General features: G+C 36.6%; 1 protein-coding gene across 1 annotated transcript in view; it reads left to right on the top strand.

Annotated features, from left to right (window-relative positions):
- Wdr44 (WD repeat domain 44) overlaps positions 1–7,928 on the top strand; it is a 98,887-nt gene extending 90,959 nt beyond the window's left edge. The window contains exons 15-20 of the mRNA XM_026409079.2: positions 1,078–1,269; positions 1,463–1,564; positions 1,791–1,906; positions 3,059–3,186; positions 3,989–4,123; positions 7,047–7,928. Of these exons, the coding sequence (XP_026264864.1) occupies positions 1,078–1,269; positions 1,463–1,564; positions 1,791–1,906; positions 3,059–3,186; positions 3,989–4,123; positions 7,047–7,141 (768 nt within the window). The 3' untranslated portion in view covers positions 7,142–7,928. The remainder of the gene's footprint in view (positions 1–1,077; positions 1,270–1,462; positions 1,565–1,790; positions 1,907–3,058; positions 3,187–3,988; positions 4,124–7,046) is intronic.
- The last annotated feature ends 7,397 nt before the right edge of the window (positions 7,929–15,325 follow it).

Below are 15,325 nucleotides of genomic sequence, written 5' to 3'. Positions count from 1 at the left end.
ACTATTGACATTCTTTTTGTAAATATTTTTTAATTGTAGGTGGACACAATACCTTTATTTTATTTATTTATATGTGGTGCTAAGGATCAAACCCGGGGCCTCACAAGTGCTAGGCAAGCACTCTACTGCTGAGTCACAACCCCAGCCTGACATTCTTTGTTATAGGGGGAGAGAAGCCTCTCCTGTGAATTGTAAGATGTTTAACAGCATTCCTAGCCTCTGCCAACTAGTTGTTGGTAGTATCCCAACCCACAGCAAGCTGTGACAACCCAAAATGACTTCAGACAGTGATAGATACCTACTGTAGGGTCACATTGCCCCAGACTAAGAGCTCCTGATCTGAGATTGAATCGTGAAGTGATTCTCTGCTGACAAGGTATTAGAGTTCCCAAAAAAGACTGGTTCTGTAAGCCATTGACCCATGTTACCCTTTTATCCCTGTGTTATGTGTATCTCAGGGAGAGTATGGTATAGTATAGTGTTTCCCAAAACATGGTCCTTGAAGGTATTAGCCCTGTTAGATGTTCCTTCTTGACTCCCCCATGTGCCCCCAAAAAAGTGTGTGGTGAGATAAGTTGGAAAACACTACCTGCTTTACCCTCTTTTTAGAGATTCAAATCATGGATTAGTTGAGAATACTGTTTAACATTTTGCAATCCAGAATTTCTCTGAATTATTTAATCACAGAATTTTTTCCATGCAATACATACTCAAACACATTTTCTATTAATATACATACTTTAAGAAAAGCAGTTCAAGGATAAGATAAAATTATTAGAATGTTATTTCTCCAAAATGAAAACTGAGGTTTCTAATTTAATTGTTTTTGATGCATAAACTAATGCTAGCTTAAAGAATAGTGCTTTGGGACTGGAGGTGTGGCTCAAGGATAGAAAGCTTACCTGGCATGTTGGAGGCCCTGGGTTCCATCCCTAACATCCAAAACAAAAGATGAAGAATACTTCTACAATGAGATCTACATTTTAAAACGTTATTTATAATAGACTTAATGTTTTGGTTTGCCAAGTTTTTCTTCGCGTGGTAGAATAAAAAGCTTTTCTTTTGCCACCTTTTTAGGATGACAGATATTTTTTAAGTGGGTCACTGGATGGAAAGCTTCGCCTTTGGAACATACCCGACAAAAAAGTGGCTTTGTGGAATGAAGTAGATGGTCAAACAAAATTGATCACAGCTGCAAATTTCTGTCAGAATGGCAAATATGCAGTAATTGGGACATATGATGGGAGATGTATTTTCTATGATACAGAGGTAAATTATTATTTTGTGAGAGTAACGTAATTGAATACTTAATAAAACGCTTTTGTGGTTTGGGGCAAGTCATTAATCCCCTGCCTTACTTGTAAAGTAGGACATATAAAAAAGAATCTGTCTAAGAATTGGATCAAGTGATCTTTGAAGTTTGTTCTAATTCTGATATTTTTAATTTATGCTTTCTTTTTAGCATCTGAAATACCATACACAAATACATGTCCGATCTACTAGAGGGCGCAACAAGGTTGGAAGGAAAATTACTGGCATTGAGCCTTTACCTGGAGAAAATAAGGTACTGTACTATTCAAAACCAGCTTTCTTCACACTTCACATAGATTTGAAGTTAGTTTTAATATCTGGACAAAAAATGTATTCCCTTTCTGATGGAAACTCCTATTTCTAGCTTTGAGGTGTGTTTGTTTTATATGTGTTTAATGCCCCTTTTTTGGCTTTGATGAAAACAGCTTAACTTAGACTAAAAGTTAATATTTTTAACTTTTCCTTTTATTTATTTTTAGATACTGGTAACCTCAAATGACTCTAGAATCAGACTATATGATCTGAGAGATTTGTCACTATCCATGAAGTATAAGGGTTATGTCAATAGCAGCAGCCAGATCAAAGCAAGTTTCAGGTAAATTGACATTGAGAAATTCCCAAAAGAGATCAAAACATTTCTTCCCTATTCCCATTTTTTTCATTGATATATGCCTTATTTTTATGTGAGGGTTTTAGTTTCTTTGAACTTTGTAACTGGCATCTCATATCATCATGCAATACTTACCTTGTCTACATGTATGGTTGATAAGACATAGAATGGCCCCTATTCTACAGATGAAGAAACCAAAACCCCAAAAGTTGATTGGTCAAAGTCACAGTTGCAGAGCCAGGATTAGAAGACTCTTAGCTTCAAAATTTTTGCTTTCATTTGTTATGTAAGCTTTTAATAGGAGGATTACCCCAACACCCCCACCATTGTCATTTTCCTTTTAGGTACAAGAGCTCAGAAAGCAAAGTGCCCTATGTTTACACCTTTACTTATTATTATTTCAACTCTTTTTTTTTTCCTTTGTACGAGGGATTGATCCCAGGGGCACTTAACCACTGAGCCACATCCCAGCTCTTTTTTGTATTTTATTTAGAGATAGGATCTGACTGAGTTGCTTAGGGCCCTGCTAAGTTGCTCAGGCTGCTTTGAACTCAAAATCCTCCTGCCTCAGCCTGCTGAGCCTCTGGGATTACAGGTGTGGGCCACAGGCTTCATTATTTGAACTCTTAATTTATGATCTGCAAGCTCTCCTTTTGAAATAGGATTGCCAGCTTGCCTTTTCTTCTTCCTAGCCATCTTTTTTTCAGCTCTTTTCCTATCAGTTGTACTTTTCTTCTTGAATTCGCTAATAATTAACTGGTAAAGTATTCTGCTTCTCTCATTCCTTAAGTCATTGTTTGTTCCAGTGTGAGTTAACTAGCATCAAAGTGACCAGAGCTTTGATGAAAATACAGATGCCAGGACTAGAGGGGTTAGCTCAGTAATAAAGTACTTGCCGAGCGTGTGTGAGGCCCTAATTTGATCTTCAGTAAGTACACATGTACACACACACACACACCATATAGCACCCACATTAGACCACCCACTTAGAACCTCCAGAATGAGACAATGAGTCTAGTTTTCAATAAGCTCCTTCAGGTGTGTCTTAGGTATTTTAAATTAGGAAGTACTGGTAGAAAGAAACCTTAATATTTTTTCTTTTTATTATTTTTTTTTACCTTTATTCCCAAAATTTAGCCATGATTTTACTTACCTCGTTAGTGGTTCAGAAGATAAATATGTTTATATCTGGAGTACTTATCATGACTTAAGCAAGTTCACTTCAGTCAGGAGAGATCGTAATGACTTCTGGGAAGGTATTAAAGGTAAGCAAATGCCTACTTACATGTATCTTATAAGTGAATAAAGTGGAGATTTATCAGAATAAATTTGTATCAGCATTATTTAAGAAGTTTATCAATTATAACTGCTTTACATCCTATTTGGCTTTGTTTGATTTTTCTATGCCAAGGAAGAATTTGTCCTGGTCTAAAATGTAAGAATTCATAGAATCTTAGAACTTTTATGTGTTCGATTTTTTGGTTTTTGTTTTGTTTTGTTTAGAAAATACTTCTAGGTTTTAAATTGCTTTTAGTTACTTCTGTTTGTTTGTTTGATTGATTACCTTTTGACAATACTGGGATTAAACCCAGGGCACTGAGCAACATCACCAGCCCATCTAGATAGGGATTTGCCAAATTGGCCAGGCTGCCCTCTAACTTGTGATCCTCCTCCCTCAGTTTCCTGAGTAGCTAGGAGTAGAGGTGTGCGCCACTGGGCCCAGCTCTTTCATTAGTTTTTAAGGATGTTTGGCATATAACATATATGTATGTTAGTTTCTTTGCCCTATCCCACACATTGGGGATTGAACCAGGGGTGCTTAACCACTGAGCTATGTCCCCGGCCCTTTTTAAAATTTTTAGTTTGAGTCAGAGTCTTGCTCAGTTGCCCACACTGGCCTCAAACTGGCAATCCTCCTACTTCAGCCTCCCAACTAGCTGGGATTACAGGCATGCATCATCTTACCCAGCTTGTATGTTAGTTTTAAAAGATATTTTGCATATTGCCTTTTTGTCTTGATGTTTAATATCAAATTTATCAGTTATCCTAAAGTGAATTATTTTCCAGCACATAATGCAGTTGTTACATCAGCCATCTTTGCTCCAAATCCAAGTTTGATGTTATCTTTGGATATGCAATCTGAAAAATCAGAAGGGAGTGATAAAGGTGAAGATGCTGAAGTTTTAGATACCACATCATCTGGTAGGTACCTATATTTTATTTGCCCTAAACTTTTTTCTTGTCACTACTTAGGAGACTCACTAACCTAGTGTTGACTATGATGATATTTTAATGAGTATAAAGAATATTTGTTTACAACATAATAGTCATTGTTTGTTCCAGTGTGAGATAACTGGCACTGGTTTTCAGATATTCATTTTGGAACATTTTAGTAAAATTTTTTGCAAATTTTGCTTTTTTTTTTTTTGAATTTTTTAATATTTATTTTTTAGTATTCGGCAGACACAACATCTTTGTTTGTATGTGGTGCTGAGGATCAAACCCGGGCCGCACGCGTGCCAGGCGAGCGCGCTACCGCTTGAGCCACATCCCCAGCCCAAATTTTGCTTTTTTAATTCATCTAGGAGTTAATGAAAAATTTGAAAGTTCATAGTTTTTATAGGCAACCATTTTCCTCAAAGAAATGCAAACAGTATATGTAAGTACAAAGCTTCTTTATTATGTGTCTTTTCTACTAGATTGTAATCTCTAGAAGAGACTCTGTCATATTTATTGTCTCATTGCCAGTGCCTAGCAAAGTGATTGCCTGTATATTTTGTTGACTAAGCGAATTAAATTCAAATGAAAGCAAGCTTATTTTCTACTTGCCACAAATTTACAGCTTCTTGAGATAGGTAGCTATTTACAAGCCAGTAATTTCTTTCATGTGGTAAGACTTTGAGAATGAGTAGTGATTCCAGTTATATAAAAAAATTCAGATAGGAAGTGAAAAGAAACTGTGAACAAGTACAAGAATGCCAGCCAATTATTTAAAAGTAGTCCCTACTAGTCCTAAGATTATGGTAAGACTGTGCAAAGTTGAACCAGTTGTTAGTAGAAATCAGTTTGTATTATGAAAATCAGTAGCAGAAGAGTTTATTTAATGTGTTTTCTCACTCTACAGACTACAAGCCAACTTTTTAGAAAGCCTTAAAGTCAAAGCAATAGGATGTAAGAGGGTACTTCTTAAAAAGATTTTGAATGCTGGAAAGTTCTTACTCTCAAGAAATTACTCTTGTAGTAGTATTTACACTCTCCACACACTATTTGTTTTTTAGTTGTAGTTGGACACAATACCTTTATTTTACTTATTTTTTTTTAATGTGGTGCTGAGGATGGAATCCAGAGCCTCACACGTGCTAGGCGAGCGCTCTACCATTGAGCCACAACCCCAGCCCCATCTACATACACACTATTCTTTGATAACAAAGGTGAACTTCAGTCTAGTACCTCATTCAGTTGCAAGATTTAAAAACAAAACCAAGTTAGAATTATTAAACCTTTACTTGAATACATATTTGGAAATACTGACCTCTGTTTTTTGTTCTTTGGAGGGTTTTTTGTATTGTTTTTTCCTCTTTTGCTTTCCTTCTCAGAATTAAATCCCATTTCTTTCTTCTAACTTAAGTGATATGGGATTTTTTTTCTTTTTCTTTTTCTTTTTTTTTTTTTTTTTTTGTACCCACACAGTTATACGTTTCTATACTCATATATGTTTCCCCTTCTTATTCTACAGGAAATCCTAGCTATGGATTATTCTCAGATTTTTTTTCTTGTTGTTGCTTTGCACCTATATTGGTATAATCTAAGATTTTTCTATTCCAGTACTGGAAAATAAAGCCAGGAACACTCAACCACTGAGCTACGTTTCCAACCCATTATACACACACACTCACATATACACATACACATATATATATATGTTTGTTTGTTTTGAGACAGGTTCTCACTATGTTGCCGAGTCTGGCCTCAAAATTGTGAGCCTTCTACCTCAGCCTCCCAATTTACACCATCACACGTGGCAGGAATAAACTCTTAATCCCAGGGTATGGAGATCATAAAATATCTGATTGTCCTCTCTTTCTTCCTGACATATTTGACAGTTTGAGCCTGTCATCCTAGTATATAAAATGGTGGCGATAACCTGCTTTACAGGGTTTTGATAGAAATTAAAGATAACATTGCAAAGTGTCTAGCAGAATGCCTGGTATGTATTAGATGTTATCAGTATCATCTTTATTATTACATAGTCTCAATGCATTTGTGTATGATGAATTTTTTTCTTCTGTAGCCTTTCTCAGATACCTAAGTCCTTTGCTACTGCTACACAGCATGAGTTTGGATATACCAGAAGGGTAATGAGGAATGCTCAAAGACATAGAATATGTTCTTAGTACATCTAAGTGAAACCATTTTGTCTGACTCATCCTGTATACAACTTTCCAATTAAAGTTTAGATTATTCTTTTCCTTATTAATCAGTCCTTCTTACATCTATAATCTTTACCTATTTATAATAGAATTAGTTAACACTGAATTTATTAAATGTTTTGACACAACTGGCAACTGTTAGAGGTAAGCATTTTTTCCATTCGGCATAGCTATATAGATCTTCATATGGAATGTAAAGGCAAACGGTGATGTCAGCATTCATAGAACTAAGGTGTTTACTTCATTTCATGGCAGTTTTAATGTTTCTGCAGTACAGTAAACCTTACTGTCACTGTCATTAGAGACACTGTTAACAATAGACTTGCCCAGCTAGTCCCATTCAGCCAGCATTCCAGTCCTGCTGCTGAATAACACTCTAACCTATACTCATGAAACGGAAACATTAAATGACTTAGAGGCTTAGGCTCCTGAGAGTAAATCTGGGCCTCCAGGCCCCAAAGAAGAATAATATCCTCAAGCCAGGAAAAGAAGAGCTAACATAAAGTTAGTGGAAGTGAACCTCAGAGAGGAGGAAGGTACAGCAGGATGAACAGGTTACAGGAACAAGCCAGAAAAGACTGTGGGGAAAAGATCTTCCCCCACAAAGGTGGAGTGTCATGGGCATATGGTAATTGTGGCAGCAGGCTGCATTTTCCTTTCAAATTCACTGAAATTGTTTTTTCTCTGCTTTTAAGGTACTGCGAAGACGGATAACACAGAAGTTCTTCTCTCTGCTGACTTCACTGGAGCAATCAAAGTGTTTATTAACAAAAGGAAAAATGTATCTTAATTTAAATTGACATTTAAAATAAACATATCAGTAAGTTTCTATATGTATCAGAACTGAAAAAAATATATAGTATTTCAGGCTAACATCCTTTTTTAATTTTTATTGAAAGTTTTTCAAATATAATATATTTTTTGAGAGGCAGTGTTAATGATCTAGGAAATCCTAGACTGATAGACTAGAAAAGAATGTGGCTAGATTAACATTGCCAGACATTAGGTTTTATGTTTTGTTATGTTTGTGTTTTTGTTATATAATTATGAACATGCACAAGTTTCTGCATGAAAAGATATTAATATATTAATCACATGTGTGTGCCTTTTGGTTACATGCACTAAATCTAACAAAGTTAAATTATTTCAGTGGCTCTTTTAGCCTCTTACTGGGGTATAGTCTTGTTTCTAGCTTAAATTTCTTTTGCACAAAATTTCATTTTAAAGAAAAGTGGTCTCCCCGGGTGCAGTGGTGCACGTCTATAATCCCAGCAACTCGGGAGGCTGAGGCAGGAGGATCCCAATTCAAGGCCAGCCTTAGCAACTTAGTGAGACCTTGTCTCAAAATGAAAAATAAAAAGGTCTGGGGATGTGGCTCAGTGGTAAAGCACCCTTTGGTTCAATCCTCAGTACCAAAGAAAAAATAAAAGTGGTCTCTTTTGACTGAGTTATTGTTTTGAAAATGTTATATAGATCTTCAATAGGTCAATAACCATGGGTAAATGGTTTTTATAAATTTCTCAATTTGGGGACAAGATTTTTTTTGTGGTCTAAATTGTGGACTTAAGATTATTTTCTTTGTTTGTATATATATATATATATTCATATATATATATACATATGTATTTATATATATGTGTATATATATATATATAATTTTTTTCTTTGCCACACTGGAGCACAATGTTTCTATGTAAAGAATTCTTTTCATTCTTTATTCATGAGCACCAGGCTTTGCTCACTTAAAAAAAAATAAGCCGCATTAAGGAGTGAGTCTTCTTTTTTACAATAATGTAAAATTGAACTGTTTACATTTTTTTTAAAGCATTGTAGTTTTTAAAAATTCAAGCTGTTTTGTTTTTTGTTGTTGAATTTGAAAGCCTTTGTAAATATCAATATAATGTACCAATGAAATAACATCTGGGACAGTGGAACCCTGACCATGTTGTTGATGGTTAGCATATGTTTCTGAAAATTAAATATGTATTATTAAAAGTTGTTCGCCAACACTTGTTGAACATGACTTATTTTCAGACGACTTCACTAAACAGGAATGCAAGACAAACTCTGGTTTCAGTCATTTTGATTTTTAGCAAACAGAAGGCCAGATTTTAGACCCCTAAATGATAAAGCATTAGCTTCATGCCTTTAAAAAATGTTTAAGTTTAGCCCGGTGTGGTGGCATACACTTGTAATCCCAGCAGCTCAGGAGGCTGAAGCAGAAGGATCGCAAATTCAAAGCCAGCCTCAGCAACTTAGCAAGGCCCTAAACAACTCAGCGAGACCCTGTCTCTAAATAAAATATAAAAAAGGGCTGGGGCTCAGTAGTCAAGTACCCCTGGGTTCAATCCCCAGTACTAAAAAACAAATTAAAAAAATGTTTAAGTCTGATTCTAAAAGGAACACTGGTAAGAGTTCATCTCTATGCTTATATGTTCTTTACTCCATTTGTTTTCAGTATGTGAGTGAGAAGCTGGGGAGTCACACTCATCCTTGTTAATTAGCATGGTCTTGGAGTGTTCTGGGATTTCTGGCTAACTGTATGTTGTTTGCCTTGGTTTCTCCCCCTATGCTGCCTTCTTCCTCTCCCCTTTTCCTTCTCCCCTATATTCATCTCTCTACTTTGGTGCCCAGATTCTCCTATACTTTACCTGTAAGATTGAATTGCTTTGTCATTGACTCTCTAACTAATCACAATTCCTTTATGCCCAAGGTCTGGGTGGCAGTGTGATTGATCCAGAACTCAATGTCTTCAACTTTTTGAGGCAGTTTGACTTTCACTGACTTCTCTCTGAACACTGTAGCCTGCCATGGTGCTGGTTGTTTCCACTGCAAATAATCAGATGTTGCCATATGAATATTTCCTAATAGGTGTTATGTGACTGCTTGAACAAAAAGACAAAAATAGTTGGGATGTAAGCTTAAAGCATAATACTGATACTTGCTATCACTATATAAATACACTGCAAAGTTACAAGTCAGAAAGTGAGTTTGAAAAGGTAACATTAAAAGGTATACAAAGAACAATTGAACACTGTCTGTCCCTAAAATTAGTGTTAGAAACTATAATAAGTGTTTCAGTCAGCTTTTTCACCACTGTGACTAAAAGACCTGACAAGAACCATTTTAGGGAAGGAAAAGTTTGTTTGGGGCTCACGATTTCAAAGGTCTCGGTTAACAGACAGCTGGCTCCATTCCTTGAGGATCAGGATGAGGCAGAACATCATGGTGGAAGAATGTGGGGGGGGGTGAAGCAGCTCATATGATAATCAGGAAACAGAGACTTCACTCACCAGATAGAAAATATACCCCAAAGCCATGTTCCCAGTGACCCACCTCCTCCAGCCACATCCTACTCACCTTCAGCTAACACTTAGTTAATCCCATCAGGGAATTATTTCACTGATTGGGTTAAGACTTATAGCCCAATCATTTGTCCTCTAAGCCTTTTTGCACTGTCTCCCATGCGAGCTTTTGGGGGATACCTTACATCCAAACCATAATAATAAGTAATGTGGTATTATAGGAAAGCACAGATTTCAAACTGAGATAAACTTGGATTAGTTTCCCTCTACTAACACATTCCTTGGGCAAGTTATTTATCCTATGTTTACTTTGTTTCCTTATATATAATGTAGGAATACCTAAATCCTAAAGAGTTGCTGATAAATCATGTCTATGTAAAGTTTGGTGACTAGCCAGTAGGTATATTCAACATGCATTTCTCATTGCCTCTTTAAAATCCCTGAGTGCCCTCCTAGACCTCATCCCACACACACACAAAAAAAAGCAGTATATGTAAACACTTTCTAGATGCAGGGATTTCATGGACAGACCCCACTTTAGGCATTAATATAGGGCTTTTTTTATTTCAGTACACTTTTGTTTTTTGTGGTGCTAGGGATTGAACCCAGGGGTTCACACATGCTAAGCAATCACTCTACCACTTAGCTACATCCCTAGTCTGTCATTCATATATATATATAATTTTTTTTTGAGATAAGCTCTCACTAAGTTGCTCAGACTGGCCTCAAACTTGTGATCCTACTGCCTCTACCTCCTTAGTAGTTGAGATTACAGGTGTGTGCCACCACACCCAGCAAGATACATGTTTTTAAAACTGCCAGCATCTATTATCACCTCTTCATAAAAGGGAGAACATTTTGGAGCTGGGGTTGTGGCTCATTGGTAGAATGCTCACCTAGTAGGTGTTAGACACTGGGTTCAATCCTCAGCACCACGTAAAAATGAAATAAAAATACTGTGTCCACCTACAACTAAAAAATAAATGTTTTTTTTAAAGGGAAAACATTTTAATAGTAAAAAAATAAATAAGTACAGGGCTGGGATTGTGGCTCAGCCTTAGAGTGCTCACCTCACATGTGTGAGGCCCTGGGTTTGATCCTCAGCACCACATAAAAATAAGTAAATAAAATAAAGGTATTGTGTCTAACTACAACTAAAAAAATAAATATTAAAAGTAGATCAAGCATAATTTTATAACCTTAGAGCAATAATCTACTAAAGTAAATAAACTTACTTAGCTTTTGAAAAAAAGTGATTATATTCCCTTATTTCTTAATATCCTCTTCAGGGAAAACCTCATCATTGACTTGCTATGGCAGGCCAAAAGCCACTGTACTAGATGAACAAGTTTAATTTTTTTTCAGAACTCTTTGAAGACTCATATTGAGCTTTCTCCCCACCCCTTGTCTTGTATACCTTAATTAGAATGAAAATATTAATGGCTCAACATAATTTAGCATGCCATTTTTTTACTGGTTTCCAAATTATATAGCTGGGCAGTGGCTTTTTATTCTGTGAAATGTGTTTAACATAATATATCCATCCCTCAAATTCTATTTCGAGTTGTATAAGTTTAAGAGTCACACACCATATTTCCCCATTGGAGTGAAAAATTGAATTAGCAAAATATTTTTAATTATCCCAGAAACTTGGGGAGGCTGAGGCAGGAGGATTACAAATTCAAGGCCAGTCTTGGCAACTTAGCAACACCCTGTCTAAATTTTTTTAAAAAAAATGGGCTGGGAATGTAGCTCAGTGGTAAAGCACCCCTGAGTTCAGTCCCCAATACCAAATATTTTAATTGTCTTAAGTACTCTGAGGACTAAAGGTGAAGATATGTTTGTGATTGAACATTTCCTCTTAGGTTTTCAAAAGAAAAACATTCCTAATTACACTGGTTTCTAGCTTCCTGCCTTACTTATTCATTAAATTGATGTGTACTGAACACCTACAATGTACAGAACACTGCTGTGCCTACAGAAGAATAAGGCAACATCCTCATGCCGGAAGAGTTCACAGTCTGGTGCAGAAGATGGCCACAGACACAAGTTAAGAGGTTTGGAACTGTATTATAGCTATGGCCCTAGATATGTCCCTTTTTCTCCCTTTCCCTGTCTATTCTACCCTTCCTAGTAACTCATGGCACCCATTTGATTCTTAGGCCAGTCTTTATTAGTCTATTATTACAAGCAGCAAGGATAATATGCATAAAAGAGGTTGTAAGTCATAGGTAAAGCAGAAAAATTGGAATGCCAATTATATCATATTTTCCTTGGTCTCTGCCCCTCCCCCTGTCCCAACTAAGAATCATTGTCTCATTTCCTGAAAAATCTTAACTGTCCAGTTAAATCGATGGTTAACAGATCCCATCCTCCCAACTGTTCTCATGTTCCTTTCAGTTCTAAAGCTTGGCCCTTTTTAGTTTTGTTTTGTTCCCTAGATTTGGGTCATCTAGTTTCCTAGGGAACCCAGGCTCCCCCTGTCAGCCACATCCACTTTTCTGCTCTAGATACACGCACTGGAAATGCATTCAGGTTTATTCAACAGGGCCAACATTAGAATGTGTGTGGAAATCAGGGTGGAGATTCACTACAGAGTCCCACAGTACCCTTCTGCAGGTTATCTAGGGTGGTCCAAGCAAACCAAATTTGCTTGTATATTTATCTACCCTACATTGCATTATTCTATTTTTAATTTAGAATCACTTTAAGTTTATAGAAAAGTTGCAACAAAAATATGAAATTCTGGTAGAAGCACTTGCCTAAAATGTATAAGGCCCTGGGTTCAATCTCCAACACAGGATGGGAAGGAAAAAGGGAGGGAGGGAGAGAGGAAGGATAGAAGGAAGGAAGGAAGAGAGTTTTCATATACTCCTTACACAGTTTTCCCTAATATCAGTATATTATTTACCATAGTATATTCATCTATGGTACATTATTATTTTTAAGTAAACACTAGATTTTATTCAGATTGCACCAGTTTTCCCACTTATATCCTTCTTGTGTTCTGAGATCCAATCCAGGATACCACACTGCATTTAGCCATATTATGCTTTTTTTTTAAGTTATACATGGACACAATATCTCTATTTTGTTTATTTACTTTTATGTGGTACTGAGGATTGAACCCAGTGCCTCACATATGGGAGGCAAGCACTCTACTGCTGAGCCACACCCCAGCTGCTGATATGCTTTAATTTTTTTTAGTTGTAGATGGACACAATACCTTTATTTATTTTTATATGGTGCTGAGGATTGAACCCAGGGCCTCATGCGTGCAAGGCATGGATTCTACCACTGAGTCACAACCCCAGCCCCTGCTTTTTTAATTTAAATAAACTTTTCATTTTAGAATTGATGATTCTTTACCAGGTGTGGTGGTACATGCCTGTAATCCCAGCAATGCTGGAGGCTGAGCAGGAGGATTACAAGTTTGAGACCAGCCTGGGCAATTTAGAGAAGCACTAAGCAATTTAGCAAGACCCTATCTCAAATTTTTTTTTCATTTTTTGATGTTTTTATTACATCTTTTGAGCACATATTCTTTGACTGTTTGCTATGCTCTAGGAATGGAAAAGGGACTGGAAAAGTGAACAAGATAGAGACTTCATTCTCAAAGAATTTGTAAACCAAGGGGGAAATGGGGAATTACAATCCACTCTGTTGAGTGTCACAATGTCAAGTGTATACGGGGTGTCACAAGAACAAAGGAGAAGCATAAGTGCATCTGTGGAGTGCCACAGATGGCTTCTGGAAGAAATGGCATAGAGAATGAGCCTGGAAGTTGAATGGGATATACCCCAGAGGACAGAGGGTTCCTGGCACCCCACGATATTACATCAATGCATAAATTCAGACCTGATGAGTGCCTACAACTAGACAACATGATAGGGAAGTAGCAAGAGACAGTAACAGAGACAACCAAGGGCTGCATTGTGATGGCTTTTTAAAAAATAATATTAAGAAGTTTGAATTTTACCAAAAAAGTAGAAATACGATGCTAGGCGTTGAGGATATAAAGATACCAAGGCAGAGAGCCATAACTGAGTTTAGTGGTTAGCTTTATTTTCCTCTGTGCTTCGTGGCTTATATTTTTTGTATATTTTCTTAGTTATTATAATTAAACTATGATAAAGTATTGTTCTCTTACATAGAGGATTAAAATGGGCTCATAAACATTAATAGTTTTGTTCAAATTCACACGAAATAGAATTTGAACTTACATCTTTTAAATTCAAATATTCCTTATTTTCATTATTTTATAAATTTATGGAGATATGAAAATTTCCAGATTACTCTAACTTTTAATTGATGATTGTTTACACACAAATGCTAATGGGTAGAATTCTGAGATTTCAACCAAGCTTAGAAGGAGTCTGTACTCAACTAATATGTTACATTCTCTTTCTCCTGTCTGCATTCAGATTCTTTGACACATCCATTCTCTACCTGAATTAAAATATTTGCCCAGGAAGTTCCTAGGGTTATTCCAATCCACCCTCACTACTTGACATCTTTCTTTTTTTTTTTATTTTTTTTTTATTGTTGGTCGTTCAAAACATTACATAGTTCCTCATACATCATATTTCACAGTTTGATTCAAATGAGTTATGAACTCCCAATTTTATCCCGTATACAGATTGCTGTATCACATCAGTTACCCTTCCATTGATTGACATATTGCCTTTCTAGTGTCTGATGTATTCTGCTGTCTGTATTATTCTCTACTATCCCCCTTCCCCTCCCCTCCCCTCCCCTTTTCTCTCTCTACCCCTTCTACTGTAAATCACTTCTTCCATTTGAATTATCTTGTCTTACCCCTCCTTTCCTCTTATATGTCATTTTGTATAACCCTGAGGATCGCCTTCCATTTCCATGCGATTCCCCTTCTCGTTTCCTTTCCCTCCCACCTCTCAACCCTGTTAATGAAAATCTTCGTCTCAAGCTCTTCGTCCCTACCCTGTCCTTGTTTCCTCCCCTTATATCAGAGGAGACATTTGGTATTTGTTTTTTAAAGATTGACTAGCTTCACTTAGCATAATCTGCTCTAATGCCATCCATTTCCCTCCAAATTCTATGATTTTGTCATTTTTTAATGCAGAGTAATACTCCATAGTGTATAAATGCCACATTTTTTTTATCCATTCATCTATTGAAGGGCATCTAGGCTGGTTCCACAGTCTTGCTATCGTGAATTGAGCTGCTATGAACATCGATGTAGCAGTGTCCCTGTAGCATGCTCTTATTAGGTCTTTAGGGAATAGACCGAGAAGGGGAATAGCTGGGTCAAATGGTGGTTCCATTCCCAGCTTTCCAAGAAATCTCCATACTGCTTTCCAAATTGGCTGCACCAATTTGCAGTCCCACCAGCAATGAACAAGAGTGCCCTTTTCCCCACATCCTCTCCAGCACTTATTGTTGTTTGACTTCCTAATGGCTGCCAATCTTACTGGAGTGAGATGGTATCTTAGGGTAGTTTTGATTTGCATTTCTCTGACTGCTAGTGATGGTGAGCATTTTTTCATGTACTTATTGATTGATTGTATGTCCTCTTCTGAGAAGTGTCTGTTCAGGTCCTTTGCCCATTTATTGATTGGGTTACTTGTTGTCTTATTGTCTAATTTTTTGAGTTCTTTATATATTCTGGTTATTAGGGCTCTATCTGAAGT

Source organism: Urocitellus parryii, chromosome X (genome assembly GCF_045843805.1).
Source record: "Urocitellus parryii isolate mUroPar1 chromosome X, mUroPar1.hap1, whole genome shotgun sequence".
Lineage (NCBI taxonomy): Eukaryota > Metazoa > Chordata > Mammalia > Rodentia > Sciuridae > Urocitellus > Urocitellus parryii.
Note: the sequence above shows the minus strand (reverse complement) of the source record. Positions and strands in the feature narration are given on the sequence as shown.